Raw genomic sequence first — 20,557 nt, 5'->3', positions numbered from 1 at the left:
AAGAAAAACTGCGGAAATAAAATGTGTTTCATATTCGTTATTTTAATGTCTGAACTATATAAAATTACTGATTTTAGACATATCTTTGAGGAGACCAAGAAAAGAAGCACAGCTTTACTTTTTACTTAATATCCTTTTGTCCTATTTTAATGTTTTATAAGCATGTACTATTTTTACAATAAAAATTCAAAACAGATGAATAAACTTTTTAAATATGCATGTGATAATTTTAACACTTTGGGCAACACTCTAACATAACTAAACAATCAATGCGTAATTTTCATATATTATCCTTGCACCAAAAGCCAGTAGACAACACATGTTCTCCGTTTTCTTACTGCAAGTATCCTGTTCTTACTAACTTTACAGGACTTGAATGTTTGAATACTCTAATATATACATTGTAAAAAGCAATTTTTACTGAGATTAGGCAACATGCATTACTTTCTTTCCTTCTGCTTATATGTGTATCCTCCTGGTTTTGTTAGAAATAGTTTTTTAAATACGTTAAATGTTTATCTGTTAATTGGCATTTGTTTTTAATTAGAAAAGCATTTGTAGGCTTTAGCTGATCCTTACCTTCAAAGAATATCTGGATTTGCTCAAATAAGATAACTGTATAAATAAGCTAAAATGTTCTCATTTGTATAAATTTGTCCTAACTCATTCCCAATTCCTTGAGACATATGCTGTAGTCATTTGAGTCTAAACTCAAAATTATTTACTTTTGACAAGATAAAACTAAATGGTCACAACTGGCAAATAAATAAGTAAATAAATAAATAAATAAATTTTGTACTCAAAGTACTAAAGAAAATAATTACAATAGTATTCACACATTTCAAAGACTTGGGAAAAAGAAAACCAGTTATAAGAAAACTCTGGTTTTTACACCAAGGAATAAACTAAAGTATATAGCAAGGCTTGAAAAATTTAGTAGTGAGGTCCCAGTTTACCACATCCCCTGAGTTTATACAGTAAATCCAGAGCCCCCAGATTCAAACCATTTAATATACTTTAAAAATATAACTGTCACCCAGTAAGTAATAGAGTAAATTTGCCCTTAAACTCTTACCTGTAATGTTGTTGTTGAGGGGGGAGTGCCCATGTGATGGTCAGAGCATGAATTTTTCTAATTGGAACAACTAAAAAATATTTTTCAGAAGAATAGATATGAGAGTTTCACCATAACTTTTACTATGTTACACGAATTTTTTTAATTCAACAAATTTCATCCTCCATTAAACAGGGGAAGGTTAAATACAATGCAATTATTATTTCAAGTTGCCAATTTTCCAATTTGAATAATGTAATTTTTGTGGCTTTTGTTTCAATTTGGTTTCACATGTAGAGAAAGCATGGATAAAAGAACTATCAAAATATTAAATGTTCCTAAGGATGGATCCCTTCTCGCAAGAAAGAACACAGGACTAGGAGTCAGGAGCCCCCTGGTTGAAATCCAGCCCTACCTCTCTCTTGCTATACATGTTTGTATCATCTTGAGAAAAATCACTTGCATTTAAATCTTTTTGGATCTGTTTTCTGATGGTATGTGAGTAGATTAGGCTAACGTAGCTCTAAGATTGTTTCCAGTCCTATTATTCTATGATTTTATGAAGAGAAAATCTAAAGCCAGAAAGAATACAACCAAAAATCAACCAGCTTAGCTATGGAGCCAACCAACAGCAGACTGAGGGTGTGACAAAACAGTCACTTACAAGAGGGAGGGAAGGGGAAAGAGACAGGCAATCGGCAAAAGAGGAGGAGGAAGGAATACTTAGGCAACTAGGATAAAGAGAAAAAAACCCTGCTTTGATAAAAAGAGCAAAGGAAGAGAAATGGTGAGTTAAGAATGTTTCACAATATTTGTTATGGGCAACCTGCTAAGTAAATTATAGTATAATTACATGATAGCTCACTGGGCAGTCATTATAAATGTATTATTAAATGGAAAAAAGGAAGAGATAGAAGGGTATATGCTTTACAATTTCAACTGCATTACGAAAATATAACCACAGAAACTCAAAAGGAAATTTGGCAAAACAACTTCTCAGGATGGTAAGATTTAGGGGTGATTTTTTACCTCCTATTGCTTCACAAATTTTTCTTCACTTAACAAAAATTGTTTTTATAATAGAGATACAAGAAAACTATTTCCAAAATGTTTTCCCCTCTTCTATATTTTATTTTTAATATTTTCCCCTCCTCTATTTTTTCTTTTTAAAGGCAAAAAAAAGAGAGAGAGAGAGAGCAAAATACAAATTAAATGAAACAGGAGAGAAACAAACAAACAAAAACACAAAGAACAAAAGGGAACAAGGGGAAAACAGGAAGAAAGCATGAAACGAACTCAAGTAGCAGTAGACCAATCAATCTGCTGCTAGTCAGTGGCTAACTGGACCTACCGTCCACCTACTCCCTTTCCAACCCAGTGATAGTTTCTGTTGTGCTCTCATTTCTTAAGAAAATTGGCAGCCTCAATTAAGTTTTAGAGAATGCGCTAAAGTTATTTCAAACAGTTTTAAACCTTTGGTTCACGAACCTCTATAAAGTTTGTTAAATGCTGGTGTGTCAAATGGATCCGTTAAATGGCCAAAGTTTGGTTTGGGTAACCCACTGAAAATAAAACAAATATATTAAAATTTAATTGGCAAAAGCCTTTATAAGCAGTATCTTTAGGGATGCCTAACTGATAGGTATGTATAATTTATTCTACATACTCCTGGCTGAACAGCATTCTACACATAAGTGAATAGATGGCAATAAAGCCACAAAACCCTGAAATACACAACCTGTTCTTAACCTCAGTCCCGATGATTCAAATACCATTAAAACTCATAAGAGATAAAAAACAATTAAAGGGACTTCCCCTCCCAATATTCACTGCCTCTCTCAGCAAATTTATTTTCCCCTCCTATAAAATCATTTGAGAAAGAAAATTTATACTAGAGATAATTTTTAAATTCAATAAACAGATGTGGATTATTAGGTATAAAGCAATATATTAAGCTCTTTGGTATCTACAAGACTTGACTCTTTCTAGAGGCTTCCCATCTTGTTAAAGATACTGTAACTAATATTTCTTCTAAAACATGGTCAATATGAATAAATATTAAATATCTAGAAGAAGTTTTAATCTTTTTGATTAGGAACAAAAGTTATTAGTGAATAATATTAAATAAAAATATTTAAAACGCTTATCAGGAATTGATAGGACCTAATGAATCCCTCTATTAAATTATACGTCTGATTTTATTAGTAAAGTTTCACAATAAAATATGTTTCAATCTGCCACTGACATTTTCATAGCTCATCAATTTTCTAATCAAAGCAAACAAACAAAAATAAATAAATAAAGCCCTACAACTTTGGCATGGCTTTTATTATCTTTCCATACACAAGAAGAACTGCTAATTATCAATGTAAAATAACATAAAGCCAAAATAATAATAATAATCAGTTGTTATTACAAGTTAGTCTAACATTTTTAAAAACAATTTTTCTTTCATAAATCTACAACAAATTGTATCTTAAAATTAAGAAATGCAAAAAGTCTAGCTTATTCACCTGATGCAAAAAAAAAATCTGATGTCATTTATTTTACAAAACTGCAAACTGCTGACCTGGCTGGTGTGGCTCAGTGGGTTGAGCACTGGTCTGAGCACTGAAAGCTCACAGGTTCAATCCCGTCAGGACACATGCCTGGGTTGCACAGGCGTCCCCAGTTGGGGCCATGTGATAGGCAACTGATCAATGTTTTTCTTACTCACTGATGTTTCTCTCCTTCTCTTTCTCCCTCCCTTCCCCCTCTCTAACAAGTAAATAAATAAATAAATAAATAAATAAATAAATAAAATCTTAAAAAAAATGCAAATTGCTAGAAGAAAGACTTAATTGCTTCACAATTAAAGTTTTTGTATTCTTTGTAACAAAAAATATAACAATAAAGTGTCAAATATTTGTATTATTTGATGAATTTGAGGTGCACAAAAAATGGCTTTCTGAATTGAAATGCTATAGAATTTCTGATAAAAGAATATGACTTTTCAGACAATATGGAAAGTCAATCATCACCTAAAAGATTATTTCTTTTATGAGGAAAAGCATTTCAAGTTCCAAACAACTGACTTAAACAAACTTTCAGAAAACAATCTGAGGCAGGGGATACAAAAAATATATATATATACACATACATATATATACATTCTGCCTCCCAATACAATACTTGCTTTCATATCACAATTTCAAACAGTTCCCACAATAACAGAAAAGCTGTGAGTAAATGTAAAAAGACATAAATTCTTCAGAATTACTGCTTACTGTAAGTTTATAAGCTTATAAATTTTGAACTACATAAAATATGGAAACTTAGGTTCTCATCTTAGTTTTCCCACTCAAAAGCTGTGCAATCTTGCTAAACCACTTTAGGTCCTAATGACCTGTTTAAAAAACAAACCAAAAGAAAAAAACCTTGGGAACTCATACAAGAAGACATAGCTTATTTAACTCTAAAGGTGTATGATTTATGAAAGTAAATGTCTTACTTGTTTGGTATCTGAGAGAAGATTTCAGTAACCCACTTTTCCAAAGTATCCAGTGTTTCTTGGGACAGAGGGTAGGGAGGAGACAAGAAAATGCAATTAGATTTCTCACAGATCTTTAGCTATAAAACAAAGGGATTTTTTAATTTAGGTATACAGGGCAGAATTATGTATACAGAAATCCTGTATACATAATTTCTGTCTTTTAATTCTTTGCTTATTATCTCACAGAAAATTCATTTGAAATTTCTAACAAAACCAGAGATCAAAATGAAAAAGGAAACCTTTCAGCTTTATCCAGTGACTGATCCACCACTTAAGCTCCACCAGACACACAGATTTCACTAATTCTCAAAAGAGATGCTCGAGGATATGAAACACAAGGTGAAAAGTACACTAACAAAATTCTGAATTCATTCTACACTATTTATAGATATTTAACTCTTAAATAGTATAATAAATGCTAAAGCTCCAAAATCAATTGACTCTATACTCTTTAAGATTCTCATCAAGTATCTGAGGCTTATTTTAGAAATTTGCAGCAATCATTAATATGCTCTTGTATTTGTCACCACAAAAAAAAGAGAATGCAAAAGAAACAATACCTAGTTGAAGAAAAATGCCATGTTTGTGACAGATTTGGAATTAATAATTAACTAAAAAGTTTAAATTATGGCATACTGAATATGAAACTATTTTAACAAATGTAAAAGAAATCTTTAGTTGTAACAAAAGAATCTACCATATCATATCCATCACTTTAAGTCAACTTAAAGTGGACTAATTTTGATCATAAATACCTCCCCCCCCAAAAAAGGTTTTATATTTAAGTGCCAATTCAGCTCTGATCTTCATTTCAATAAGAACCAAATTTTTAAAAATGAGACTATTAGAGTGAGAAGATTAGTTTTTTAAAAAATAATATGCAAACTTATAAGGTATATCAAAAGGAATAGTTTAGCAACTGATTGACTTTGAAAAGTAGCCTAAGCTGATTGAAATGTAAAGAAAACTACCATAATTTCTTTAATAAGAAAAAGTTAACACAAGTGCCTGAAGATAAAAGAAGGAAAAGAGTAGAGGTGCTGATCAGTATTTTACAATATCACCATGATGGAATTCAATTCATCATACCATTTTACTGGTCCCTACATAAGGATGAAAAGAGAGACCCCTCCACTGTAGGAGTTTATAATCAATATGGATTACACTCAAAATGAGAAATAACAGAGGGAGTAGCTGAATGTGGCTCAGAAAACCAATTTATGACCTATTAGTTACATTAGTACACCCACAGGCTAGCTTAGAGATGAGACCTATGTCTACATGAGAAAAAAATACTTGTTGATAATCAAATGATTCTGTGCTTCCCTGAGCTTATCCAATTGCTGTATGACCTCTACAAATTCTCATCCCCTTTAGTTCATAATTAAGATCAAGTACTTAAGTAATTAACAGTGCACTTACTGCATCACTGACAAAGGCAAACAAATCCAAAGAAAACACTACTTCAGAGTAATTCTAAGGGCCTTAGCAGGTAATATTACCTTTGGACTGAACCACTAAAGTCATATAATGAGCAGAGTAGTAACGCATCCAGAATTCTCTCAGTCTAGTATATGTATCAATATTATTCTTTTTTGGCTCATGTTTGAGAGTTTCAGCATTTCCTGTAAAAATATGAAAAATATAGAAATATAAGTTTGCTTTGTTCAAAGTCTCTATACCAATAAGACATCCTCTGTTAGTATATATAATTAGTGAAATAACCCAAGTGACTCAGGATATTGAATCAGAATATAATAATAATGTTACTATAAGACAAAAATTCCCAAGAAACAATTTCAAAGTATATTTAACACATAAGAAATTAATATCTAGCTGGTAAAATCTTAGTAAACAGTAATTGCCTTAAGCTTTCTTTCTTAAATAGTCTACTATTCAATTCAGGTTTTAGCCTGGAATTACTTCAACAATATTCTCCATAATTCTTAAAAATAAATGACATAAAATAAAACAAGGATGCCATATAAAATGTTTGTAACTGTACACAATGTACATGGAAGCAAAACGTCCTTTGAATGAAGTACCATTTCAATCTGCTCATCCCAGATTTGGTCAAGAGGATTAATATCAGGCTATAACTGATTCTAATACTAAGATAAAGGCATCGTTAAAAACAAATAACATTTAAACAGCTTATCAGTTAAACAAAATTAGGTCACACTCTGAATCACTGTTGATAAACTGAAATGTCAGGTTGGGGTACAGCACAGCTTTTACAACCAGATAAACAGAGGTTCAAATCTCATGTTCACCACTGTATGACTTAAGCAAATTAAATAACTTCTCTTAGCGTTTCTTTACTATAGAGATGATAATGGTACCCAGCTCATCACACTGTTATGATGATCAAATGAGATGATTCATGTAGTGTTGGCAGAGTATCTAAAACCCAAAAAGCATTCACAAAATGTTAGGTTCTATAGTCAGTGTTAGAGGATCTCATATAGGCATGCTCAACTACCTTATATGTGAAAACATAAAAGGTACCTAGCTACCCTACTTTTATACTTTTCCATTCTTTATCAATTTTTTATAATCTCAATCTTTCTTAACTAGAAAATATGAATAAGGTGAAGTATTTAGTATCTTACCCCAAAAAAATTTCCCCATAGGATGTCCAGGTCTAGCAAGGCTTCCAAACAACATTTCCTTTCTATTTGCATCAGAAGGTCTTGCAAGCTGATATTCTGTCAGTTGTAAAGAAACACATTTAATTACATGAAATTCAGTATCTGCTTTATTATCTAGAAATTCAAGCCTAAAGAACTAAAAGTAAGGAAATAGTAAAATTATTTTTATAAATAACATGTTTTTTAAAAGATTTTTATTTATTTATTTTTAGAGAAAGGGGAAGGGAAAAAGAGAGGGAGAGAAACATCAATGTGTTGTTTCCTCTCACACATTACCTGCTGGCAACCTGTCCAGCAACCCAGGCATGTACCCCAATTGGGAATCCCACTGGCAACCCTTTAGTTAGAAGGCCATCACTCAATGCACTGAGCCACACCAGCCAGGCCATAATTTTTACACATTGATTTCAACCCATTCCCAAAACTATATGAAGAAAAACATACTGAAAGCATCTGAGACAGAGAATATAGCATATAGTTCCTAGGTCCCCAAAAGTAGGAATTTTTTCCTTGGTTATGGTTTTCAATTCACTCAAATATTTGTCTGAGCCCATGATAAAACAGACACTGTGGTGGGAAAGTAACAAAAATGAAGACAATAAATCCTTGATTATAAGGACCTACTAGAGTTAGGAGGAATCTCACTTTCTTGTTACAAATAAATTTAGATCCACAGTTAGTGACATTTCAGTAAGTAAAACACGAGTTGACTGAATTCCAAATAGATGGCTCTTTACACTCATCTGCAGTTTACACGGCCTAGTGAATATATTAACATTATTAGACACTGAATCAAGCCAAGGGGGAAAATAATACAAAAGGAGGAACAGGTACAGAGACCTTGCCTCTTCAGTTGCTGCAAGCCAAGCCTAACCTATATGAACTGGAAGTCCACTCAAGTCTAGAATTACATTTTTCTAATGCTCAAATAAAGCAGGTTATCCTACAATGGTGCTATTTATTAGTACTCTGTAATTAATCAATATTTTCAGCACAGCTCTATAATAAAACCTCACCCTGTACAAGCACAGTTTTCTTTATGGTCTTCATTCTTTAAGTCCCAAAGATAAGAAAAACTGTCAAAAAATAAAAGTAAATGCTTTTCCTGCTCAGGGATTTAGTTTTTTCAGTCATAAATGTATCACAATGATTTTTTAGAACTATCAAAATTCGAGCTACAAAACACATACACACACAGCAAGAAAAGATAAGCTATTTAAATATCAGGATGGTATTCAAAATAAAGCCTCAGAGAAATTCTCTCCGTGCAAAGAATCTGTGAACTTTTAAAGTTTTAACACTCTGTATTAGCTTTAAGAATTAGGCTCCTGCCCTAGCTGGGCAGCTCTGTTGGTTACAGTATCATCCCAATATACCAAGGCTGTGCGTTCATTCTCTGGTCAGGGCACATATGAGAAGCACCAATGAATATATCAGTAAGTGAAACAACAAATCGATGTTTCTCTCTCTCTCTCTAAAATCAGTAATAAATTGTTTTTACTAAAAAAAAAAAAAGAACTAGGCTCCTACCCTCAGAAAACAAAGGCTGAAAAAATAAAAATGTACCACCCTTTTATTTCAAATCTGTATGATTATATATTTAATGGCTTCAGGAATAGAAATGACACATCTATCTCAATTTAGTCCTTATTATATAGAGATAAAATGGTCCCTGATTTGGGGTGTGCAAGAGGCAACCACATACTAATGTTTCTCTCCCTCTCTTTCTCCTTCCCTTCCCTTCTCTAAAAATAAATAAATAAAATCTTTTTTTAAGGTTTTATTTATTTATTTATCTTTAGAGGGAAGGAGAGAAAGAGAGAAATATCAATGTATGGTTGCCTCTCGTGAGTCCCCTGCTGGGAACTGGCCTGCAACCCAGGCATGTGCCCTGACTGGGAATCGAACCACGATCGTGTGGTTCACAGGCCTGCGTTCAATCCACTGAGCTGCACCAGCCAGGGCAATAAGTAAAATCTTTTTTAAAAAGCATGATAAATGTGTTAATAAATAACTGGCAATGAAGGAAAAAGTGGTAAGACATAAGCACTGCTCTTACCACTATCAACAGCTTCAACTTCACGGTCAATTGCATCTCTGATCATTAATGGATGGATGAAGAACTGGGCCCATCTGAAAAAAATAAACTGGCATTTCTATTGTTGTTCAGTAAAAGCTTTTCATCAGCCAATATCTTACTTTTTAATCAAGAAATTTTACTAAGTTGGAGATGTACTTCCTAATCACATGTGTAAAATCCAAACAATATTCTACATTTCTGTATTTTAAAGTCTACAAACCACTTTTTATATCATGAAATTAAAGATCCATGCAAAAAAGCATATAAAACAAACATACAGGCTAATGGATAACTATAAGGTAAACACCTCTGTGGCCATGACCTAGATCAAGAAATAGACAGCTGTCAGAACTCTGGAAGCACCTAGCATCTCCTTTATCCTTAGAGTTAATATACTGAACATTATTGTAATCACTTCTCTGCTTTTCCTTATAGTTTTACCACCTATATATATTGATATATTTCTAGACCAGTGTTTCTTGACCTTTCTTATTTCATTATCAATCCCAGGAAGGCTTTGTAGAAATTTTCTCCTAATCATTCTATTAACACTGATAGATGGTTTGTTTATACACTGTATCTGTGACTTTATATTAAAAAAGTATATAAGCCTATTCTCTTTATTCAACCAATGCATGGTTACAAATAATAAAATGACATTTTTTAAGTTAAAGGAAAATGGTAATCTCTTTTTAAAAAAGATTTTATTATTTATTTATTTTGGGAGCGAAGGGAAGGGAAGGAGAAAGAGTGGGAGAGAAACACCAGTGTGTGGTTGCCTCTCATGTGTCCCCTACTGGGGATCTGGCCTGCAACCCAGGCATGTGCCCTGACTGGGAATCGAACCCACGACCCTTTGCTTCACAGGCCAGTGCTCAATCCACTGAGCTACACCAGCCAGGGCTTGACATCATTTCTCTAAAAAGCTCTTTCACCAATATGGACTGTACCATATTGTCTCTATTTAAAAATCAAATGTCCACATAAATGCTAGTCTATTTTCAGGGTCTCTTTTCTATTCCATCACCTCTTTGCTTAGCCCCATGTGAACATCACAATGTCCTAACTACAAAATAGATCTTAATATCCAGTAGGTCAATTCCTGATACCTCATTATTTTTCTCCTTCAAAGGTATCTTGGCTATACTCAGCCCTCTGCATTTCTTATAAATTTTAGAATTATCTTGCCTATTTAAAACTAAATAAATCTTCTGAGATTGCAGCTATGATATCACTGGAATTGGACATTAACTGGGAAGAACTGACATCGATTCCATCAAACTGGCTCCAGAGCCAGAGCTCCTTTCATTCTAGTGCACTGTCCCCCTAGTGCCTCCATACACTGTGCACTTCTACATGAGAGCTGAAATGAAAAAGTAAGGTGTTGCTTTGTTCAACCTCAGCTAAGAATGTGTGTCAGCAATTCAACCTTTTCACAATAATTTACAAAATTGTTCACATGTCCACAAATGACTGTAAAAGCATCATACTGATTTTGGAATTACAAATAAATTTTAGTGAGCATTTGAACTCTCAACAAATAATGAGAATTGTTTGTACAAGACTACATCATATGAAAATAAACATAGTTTTACTTCTTTCCAATCTGCATGCTTCTCATTTCATTTTCTGGTCTAACTGCCCTAGCTCAAACCTCTATTTCAATGTTGAACAGAATGGTGATAGCTATGCCCTGGCTGGTGTAGCTCAGTGGATTGAGCGCAGGCCTGCGATTGCGGTTCGATTGCAGTTCGATTCCCAGTCAGGGCACATGCCTGGGTTGCAGGCCAGTTCCCAGCAGGGGACTCACAAGAGGCAACCATACATTGGTATTTCTCTCCTTCTCTCCTTCCCTTGCCCTCTAAAGATAAATACATAAAATCTTTAAAAAAAATGGTGATAGCTGACATCTTGATCCTGATCTTCAGGGAAAGGTTTTCCATGTATCAGCATTATGTATGATATTAGTTGTGGGTTATTCATAGATACACTTTATCAGGCTGAGAAAATTTCCTTTTATTCTTAATTTAAGTATGTTATTGGGAAGGGGTGATGGATTTTATAAAATATTTTTTCTGTTTACATTGAGATTATATCTTGAAATGTGACTTTTGTCCATCTATTAATTTGGTAATATTACCTTGATTTTTGTATGGTGAACCAACCTTGCATTCCCGGAATAAATCCCACCTGGACATGGTGTATAATTCTTTTTATATGTTGCTGCATTCACTTTCACACTATTGTGCTGAGGATTTCTGTTTCTCTATTCATAAGAGATACTGGTCTGTAGTTTTCTTGTGATATCATTGTCTAGATTTGGTATCAGAGCAACAGCGGCTTTTTAGAATGAGTTAGAAAGTTCCTCTTCTTCTATTTTTTTAAAAGTACTTATGAGGTATTAGCGTTAATTATTCTTTAAATGCCTACTAGAATTCACCAGTGAAACCATCTCGGTCTTTACTTTTCACTTGGAAAGTTTTGGATTACTAATCCAATCTCTTATTACATAGATACTCAGATTTTGTCTTATTGAGTCAGTTTCAGTAGTTTGTGTCTTTCTAGAAATTTGTACATTTCACCTGGATTATCTGTTTGTTGGCATATAATTATTTACAGTATTCCATTATACTCTTTTCTGTTTTGGTAAGATCATAGCAATGTTCATTCTTTCATATCTGGTTTTAATAATCTGACTCTACCTTTTTTCTTGGTCAGTCTAGTTGAAGGTTTGTCAATTTGTTGCTTAAATAACCAACTTAAAAAAAAATGTCCCTATTGTTTTTCTATTCCCTATTTCATTTATTTCCACTGGAGGTTTAACGTCCTTCCTTCTGCTTACTTAGATTTAGCTTGTTCTTTCTTCTCTAGTTAATTAAGATAAAAGTTTAGATCATTGACTTGTGATCTTTTTTCTTAATGAGATGTTTATAGCTATAAATTTCCCTCTGAGCACTGTTTGTGATGCATCCCATAAATTTTGGTATGCTGTTTTCATTAGTCTCTAAGTATTTTTAAATTTCCTTTGTTGTTTCTTCTTTGACCCACTGATTTAGAAGTGTGTTATTTATTTTTTACAGATTTGTAGAATTTCCCAACTTTCTTTCTGTTATTGACTTCTCATTTTATTCCATTATAGCTAGAAAACATATTTTGTATAATTTCAACCTTTCAATATTGGGAATTGTTTAACAATCTATTGTATGTCTATGTAGAAGAATGATTCCTACTGCACTTAAGAATGGCAGTTTTTTCTGATTTGGAGTGCTCTATAGATGTCTATTGTTTTATACTGTTGTTCATGCCTTCTATTTCTTGTTGATTTAACCAGTTGTTCTATCCTTTACCAAAAGTGAGTTGTTTACATCTGCAACTATTATTACTGAGATGCGTATTTCTCTCTTCAATTCTGTCAGCTTTTGCTTCATGTATCTGGGGCTTTTTTAAGCCCCAGATACATGAAGCAAAATAGAAGGGGTTTATCTATAAACACATAGATAAATGTGTTTATAACTGTTATATCTTCTTGATGAATTGACCCTTATAAATTGATCATTATAAAATTCCTTTGTATCTAAGAACAATTTTGGTCTTAAAGTCTATTTTGTCTGATATTAGTATAGCCACTCCAGTTCTCTTTTAATTATTCTTTTATTAAATTTATTTTAACGTAATAAAATATATTAACAAATTAATATAATTTATTATATCTTTTCTCACAATCTACTGGTATATTGTAATCTAAAATGGTCTTATAGACAGCATGTATAGTTGAACTGAGTTTCTCTATCCATTCTACTAGCACTTGCCTTTAATTGGAATGCTTAATCCATTCATACTTAATTTATTAATAAGGAAGAACTTACGTTTGCCTTTGCTATTTGTTTTCTATAAGTTTTGTCTTTTTTCCCTTCTTATCCTCCATTGCTGACTTCTTTTTGTGAAAATAGGTATTTTCAAGGGTGCCACTCTAATTCTCTTGTCTTTTATATTTTTATTTTCTTAACATCATAACTTATAATAATTCATTACAAGTTAATAAAAAAACTTTGCTTATTTATATTTTCTCTCCCCTCCTTTGTGCTGTTGCCATAAAAATTGTCTTTATACAGTATATACCTATCAAAAGAGATTTATAATTTTTACATTGTATAGGCAGTTGTCTTTTAAATCAGATAGAAGAAAAATTTACAAAAAGTATATACTATCTTTAATATTTACCTATGTAGTTACCTCTACCAGTGCACTTTATTTCTTCGTGTAGATTTAAGTGTCCTTTCATTTCAGTATGAAGGACTCCACTTAATATATCATACAGGGAAGATCTGCTAGTGATAAATTTTAATTTACTGTCTTAATTTCTCTATTTAGAGAGATGTTTTTGCTGGATATAGAATTCTTAATTGATAGTATTCTTCTTTCAGCATTTTATGTCGTACTATTGCCTTCTTATTTTTTTGCCCCTGACCCCAACTACTGCCCTCTTACTTCCATGGTTTCTGTTGGGAAATCAGCTATTTACCTTATTGAGATTACCTTGTATGAGACAAGCTGCTCCTCTCTTGCTACTTTCAAGATTCTCTTTATATCTGGCTTTTGATAGTTTGATTACAATGCATCCTATTGTGTATATTATTGTTTTATCCTTCTTGGAATCTGTTGAGCTTCTTGACTATGCAGATTTTTGTCTTTTAACAAATTTGGGAAGAGTTTGCTATTACGTCTTCAAGAATTTTCTTCAATACCCCTTTCTCATTTTCTTTTTGGAACTATCATGATGCCCATGTTACTATGTTTAATGGTATCCCACAACTCTCTGAGGCTCTTTATTTTAATTCATTTTTAAAAATTTTCTTCCTCAGACTAGGTAATTCTAATTGACCTATCTTCAAGTTTGTTGACTTTTACTTTGGTAGCTCACACCTGCTGTTGATCCCTTCTATAAATTTTTCATTTCAGTTATACTTTTCAACTCCAGAATTTCTATTTGATTCTATTTATTAATGAGTATCTACTGATATTCTGTATTTAGTGAGACATCATTCTCATACTTTCCGTTAGTTCTTAGTTTTCTTTAGTTGTCTGAACATATTTAAAATAGCTAATTTAAACTCTTTGTCTAGTAAGTTCAGAATCTGTGCTTTTTAAGGACAGCTTATAGTGACTGCTGTTTATCGCCCATACTTTGCACCTCTAGTAATTTTCTGTTGAAAACAACATTTTAAATAATATAATGTGGCAACTCTGAAAATCAAGATTCTTCTCCCTCTTCAAGGTTTGTTGTTATTGTTGATTGTTATTGTTACTGTTTATACATACAGAGCCTTTCTTAAACTAATTCTGTGAAGTCTGTGTTCTTTGACAGGTTTGGTTAGCTTAGATTAGCTTTGACAGGTTTAGTTTAGCTTAAGATAAAGATTATCTTAAATGCCTATAATTGGTAAGTCTCCCAGCCTTGCCGAGGGGCTTTGTGTGAATATTGGGGCACACCTTCAGCATTTATTGCTGTAGCCATCACTTCCTGCTTTCACAGAGACTCAAGGTCAGCCAAAGTAAGATCTTAAGGCCTTTTCAGATCTTTGTTGAGCATGCATACTACCCCAGACCTGACACAACTGTAGGCACATATATGGCCTTCAAGATTCCCCAAATGTATTAGGTTTTCGATTTTAATAATCACATCTCAATTCAAGATGTTCTTTTTGCCCTGACAGGGTAGAGCATTGACCCAATTTGCCAAAATTGTGGGTTTGATCCCCAGTCAGGGCACACACAAAAAGCAACCAATGAATGCAAAAATAAGTGGAACAAATCAGTGTTTTTTTTTCTTCTCTCTCTCTCTAAAAATCAATAAATTAAAAAAATTAATTTTAAAAGTTCTTTATTACTTTTATTTTTCAGATCTTACAGGTCACATCTTATAGTTTCTTATTCCTTGAAATTGTATTTAAACTCATCTCTTATTTCTTTGAAAATATAAAAGATAATCACTTTTACAATTTATGTCTAATCATTCAAATACTTAAGATTTCTAAGGCATTAGAAACCTTTTTTTGTTATGTTTCTCATTTACATTGTTGTTTTCTTGTGTGCCTGTTTATGTGTGACTGCATGCTGGTCATTTTACTTTAAAAACTATTGGAATAATGTAAAGCATGGGATGAATCCTTTTGAGAGGATTTATGTTTGCTTCTATCAGACATCAGAGAACAGTAACAGTTCTGGACCATGCTAAATAACAATCAAAACTTGAGGTTCTCCAGAAGACTCGGGCATTTCGAAACTAGGTTGTAATTCCTCAAGATGGCTTATCCATTTCTTCAACCTGAGGGTGAAGCCATTGGAGTCCCAGCTTATTATGAAGAGGGTCTCCTATTAGATACCACTCTTCGTGAATGTTCTGGGTTTTGCTGTTTCTGGCCCTCACCCTGAAATACTTATTTTAAAAAGTTCATATTTATTGAAATTAGAAAATGTCACCAGGGCAAAAGCAGCTTCCATTCTCATTTACTTTACCAGAGTAAAAATTCAGTCATTCCCTCAACTTTTTACTTAAATGGTCCAATACACTAATAAACAATGTGACCTGTGTGAGGGAATTGGATATTATCAACCTATTAAAAAATACTGCCCTGGCTGATGTAGCTCAGTGGATTGAGTGCGGGCCTGCAAACCACACGGTTCGATTCCCAGTCAGGGCACATGCCTAGGTTGCAGGCCAGTTCCCAGAGGGGGACTCACGAGAGGCAACCATACATTGATATTTCTCTCCTTCTCTCCTTCCCTTCCCCTCTAAGGATAAATAAATAAAATCTTTAAAAAAAATACTGACACAATCTATATAAGTTGTTTGCAAATGATTCAAAGACTTTTTATTCCGTACTAACTGTAGAAGTATACTATTATTATATTTATTATAGTGCCTGCAATACTTAACTGCTCTTCCACTACCATTTAAGGCATGAAGTCATGATTTGATATTCTTAATTTCTCCTATTAAATTCAGTAGCATTCTTAATTCTGTTAGATTCTTTTTTTTAAGAGACAGATAAAGAGAGGGAGAGAAAAGAGAAACTGATTTGCTGTTCTACCTATTCATGCACTAACTGGTTGATTCCTGTATGTGTCCTGACCAAGGATCAAACCCACAACCTCAGTATATCAGGACAACATTCTAACCAACTAAGCTACCCAGCCAGGGCTCTTTATTATTATTTTCAAGTAGAAATAAATGTGTACAGATCTTCTGATTTTCTGAGGTAGTTCTTAGATAAAAAATGTATACAAACTCTGACAGACCTAGGCAGGCCTAGGAGGAATGAAAAATCACCAGGTGGGAAGCTACACCATGGGAAACTGCCTGCCTGGGAAAACTGTGTGCCGACCCTACCCAGGACAAACAGATGCTGGGCAAAGATTGGGGTTGGCCTATCGGCATAACAGGATGCAAATTTAACCCAAAGCTGACAAGATGTATCAAGAACAATGGTCAGCAGAAATGGCAACCAGCAACCAGCTCTAGCCAATCAGACTCTGACACCCCAACCAGTTACCCTCTGCGGGTTTTTGCACTTAAAAATCCTTCCCTAAGAACAACCCAGTGAGTTTTCACCTTCCTTGGTTGGCTCCCCAACCTGCCTGGGTTGGCTCCACTTTCCCCTCTTTTTCCCCCACTAATAAACCTGCTCCTCAGCTCTCTGTGTCCATCTGGTTTCTTGAATGACTCCAACTAACAACCTCTTTAAGAAGAAATGAAACAAGTTCTTTACACTTTACACCAAATTTTATCATCTCTCAGGTGGTCAGAATTTATTCAACATATCTTTTGCCTATTCTTTTTTCCAATGAAGTGGATTTTTTTCTTTCTTTATATTTGGTCTATTGCTTAAGATTTCAACTTGAGAATTCAACTTGTCTACTGTTTAAGATTTTTTCACATGTATGAAGACTTGTTTGGATTTTGTAAACCTTGAGAGCTGAGAACTTTGAACAAACATGCAGTCATTCTCAAAATATTCCTGCTTTTCTAAATTTATAGAAAAACTAATCTTGGGTATCATTTGTACTGCCTTCATTGATTTCTTTTGTCTCTATTCTTTTGTTTGTTATTTTGAAATTAAATGTTTAATTACATAAACAGAGTATCAAGTGTATGTGCTGTGCATATGTCCTTATGTATACAAGTAAAAACAGCTATAAAATATTGTAAAAACACACATATGGCCCAGGCTATTGTGGCTCAGGGATTCAGTGCTGGCCTGTGAACCAAAGGAGCCAGTTCCATTCCTAGCCAGGGCACACACCTGGGTTGCAGGCCAGGTCCACAGTAGGGGGCACAGGACAGGCAACCATACACTGATGTTTCTCTCCCTATCTTTCTCCCTCCATTCCCCTCTCTAAACATAAAATAAATAAAATCTTATAAAAAAGTAAAATAAAATAAAATTAATAAGCATGTCCTTAGGTAAGAGTTAAAAGCAAAACAAAACAAAACCCTCTACTAATGTATTGATATGAACTTTCTTGAAAACAATTTTGCCATGAATATCAAACATTTTATCAAAAAACCCTTAAAATATGCATGCAAATATACTCAGCAATTTCACTTCTTAGAACTTAATTAAAAGAAATAATTAACAATGTAGGCAAAGAATAGGATATTCATCACAACATTACAATACTAAAAACTGGAAACAACTCAACTGTCCAATAATATGTAACTGGTTTAGTACATTTGGTATATCTATACAATGAAAATAATATACAATCATTTAAAATTATGTTTTATAAATTATATAATGATTTAAAAATGATACACCTTGTTTAAAAACATAAAAGGGTGTAACAATATAATCCAATATATAGTAAAAATACAGATACTTATATACCAAAACATTAGCTTGGTTATCTCTAGATTACAAAATCGGGGACAATCTTATCTCTAGTGCTTCTCTGTTTTCCAGAATACATTATTTACAGAACTCAAAATGTGTTTAGGGATTCAGTTAAATCTTTAATACAAAACTAAGTTTATAGAATAAGGATCAAGATGTATTTAAGTACTTTGTTCTTTTCTCCAAATAAAGTATTCTCACACTTCTACAGAATTAGAGTACTGCTTGAAAAGAAATACCATAGAACAATGTCCAATATTTCAATCTGCATGGTGCCACTACATAATTAAAATAAAAATACATTTTGAGTCAGTTACCTATCCAGGGCTTCCTTGAAGTATTTTCTCTGGACATCAAACTGAAAGACTGTACGTTCACAATCAGTTGAAGCATTGTCACTACCCCCATGTTTCTTCAGGAAGGCATCAAAACCATTTTCATCTGGATATTTCAAACTACCCATGAATACCACTAAGTGGAAGAAAACAAAGTCACAGGACATAAAAATATAGACAATGTTTTTACTATCAAGGAAGAAATTTCTCGTATGTAAAAAAAATGGAAGAAGTAATATCAACACATTAACAACATTTATGTCTGGATAATTCTTTATTATACTTCTTACAATTTTCTCTAATGCTCATATATTTTAAACTCAAAAACTAAACATTTTATTTTTAAGGAAAAAATAAATGATTTATTTGTTAAAAGGTTAAAATGTAAAATATAAACATATATGTAGATTAAATGTTATATAAAAATTCTTAAAGTGAATTTACCATAAAATAGCTTAGAAAACTGGAAATATAAAGAACAAGTAATTCAGAAAAAAATACAAATTTAAGTATAACTGTATAGCATTTACATAGGTTTTAGTCAGATACACATTAAACTGAATATTGTCTATTTTGTTTTTTATTAATCATGCCTTTCTTTCCATTTTCTGTATTTCTGATGCTATGACATCTTAGGGTCTGGCTAACCATGGAACAGACTGCCCCCAAGGCTATAGTCTAAATTCCTGGAGACTGACAACTGTCTCCTAAATAATACCTGAATAATAATAAAATCTACATTTTCAAAACATTTTCTAAGTGGTTTCATTCTAATCCTCAAAACAAATACACTAAAGAAGATAAAAATTAAGTTTTCACCTGTGATTATTCATAAAGATATTTTTCTTAGCCTTTTCTCTCATTAAACATAGGCCAGTTAGTTATCTTTGAAATCAACTCATACAAATTTAGAGGAAGAACACCCCAGGAATGATATTTTACAAAGATCTTACTGTGCTCCAAAAAGTGTGCCAGCCCAGGCAGGTCATCCGGATCAGCAAAACTCCCAACTCCAACACAAAGCGCAGCTGCAGACTGTAGTAAGTAGAACATATACAAACAGTGAGTCAATACTAAAGGAATAATACTGAGATCTCATCTTAAGGATTCACTCAGAGATGGAAGTTTTCCAATTGAAAGTAACATAATTCTTTCCCTGATAATCAGGAGGAGCAGCAAAGTGAAACTCACCAGAACTGTGTCAGTTTCACCCTGCTGCTTCTCCTCTTGCCATCCTGCCAAATGCTGAACAGGTGTAGACCTAAGGGAAAAAGCAGAAACAGAAAAAAGGGAAGAGGGACTGGCCAGGCTACTGAAATAGCATTTTGTGTCAGCATTTCAGAGTTCTGACCCAAGTTTGTTTCCTAATTTATTATTTCAGAAGTCTGCAGCATAATATATCTATAGATTATCTCTAAAATCACTAAGCAATTAAAGGGCTCTTTGTTCAGCAACTCAGTTACTAGATGTAAAATTTCTCAATGCTACTCAGAAAATTTCGTTTTTATTAAAACAGGGCATAAAATAACATGTTAAGAAAATATCTAACAAAGAAAACTAAATGATTAAAAAAGAAAATAAAGAGTTATTAAAGCAATACAGAACTGAACTTTAAAGAGGTTTTTTAGTTCTTCACTTCTTATTGAAGATATATAGGATACATTACATGTCTACTGATAGTAATTTTCCATACCTTGGGAAAACCAGAGTTTTTACCAAAATACATGGTCAAGAGGTACAACAAAATGTACTTTAAAAAAATGATTAAGGCATACCATTTGTCATTGTAAGTTAAAAGACACAAAAAAATGAGAGAAAAACAGTGCATTTAAAATCACTGAGGATAGGAAGTTGAATTATTAACTTTCCCAAATTTTACAAATGTCAGTTTTAAAGGGTTAATACCTCTGGTGACACAGATTATTTGGGAAAATGGTTATCCTCTTAGAAAGAGAGCTTTTAAAAAATAGCATGAACATGATGTAAAATGTGTGTGTGAGAAAATGAAAAT

At 33.0% G+C, this 20,557-nt stretch overlaps 1 protein-coding gene and 1 long non-coding RNA gene across 3 annotated transcripts in view; both read right to left on the bottom strand.

The window, feature by feature from the left end:
• NRDC (nardilysin convertase) overlaps positions 1–20,557 on the bottom strand; it is a 70,277-nt gene that overhangs the window by 29,991 nt on the left and 19,729 nt on the right. Inside the window, exons 4-12 of one of the 2 annotated variants that reach the window (XM_037043294.1) lie at positions 19,738–19,807; positions 19,500–19,581; positions 18,529–18,682; positions 9,297–9,370; positions 7,199–7,294; positions 6,089–6,211; positions 4,545–4,602; positions 2,543–2,616; positions 1,076–1,145 (exon numbers count right to left, since the gene is read on the bottom strand). In XM_037043294.1, the coding sequence (XP_036899189.1) occupies positions 1,076–1,145; positions 2,543–2,616; positions 4,545–4,602; positions 6,089–6,211; positions 7,199–7,294; positions 9,297–9,370; positions 18,529–18,682; positions 19,500–19,581; positions 19,738–19,807 (801 nt within the window). The remainder of the gene's footprint in view (positions 1–1,075; positions 1,146–2,542; positions 2,617–4,544; positions 4,603–6,088; positions 6,212–7,198; positions 7,295–9,296; positions 9,371–18,528; positions 18,683–19,499; positions 19,582–19,737; positions 19,808–20,557) is intronic. The other variant, XM_037043293.1, reaches the window with a different exon arrangement.
• Positions 14,153–17,563, bottom strand: LOC118985002 (uncharacterized). Its single transcript, XR_005066025.1, has 2 exons — positions 17,456–17,563; positions 14,153–14,428 (listed from the first exon to the last, which is right to left on the bottom strand). It is a non-coding gene; the product is annotated as an uncharacterized LOC118985002 (long non-coding RNA).

The sequence above is a fragment of the Sturnira hondurensis genome, unplaced genomic scaffold (assembly GCF_014824575.4).
Source record: "Sturnira hondurensis isolate 20B ecotype Veracruz unplaced genomic scaffold, ASM1482457v3 Scaffold0004068, whole genome shotgun sequence".
NCBI classification, from domain to species: Eukaryota; Metazoa; Chordata; class Mammalia; order Chiroptera; family Phyllostomidae; genus Sturnira; species Sturnira hondurensis.
Note: the sequence above shows the minus strand (reverse complement) of the source record. Positions and strands in the feature narration are given on the sequence as shown.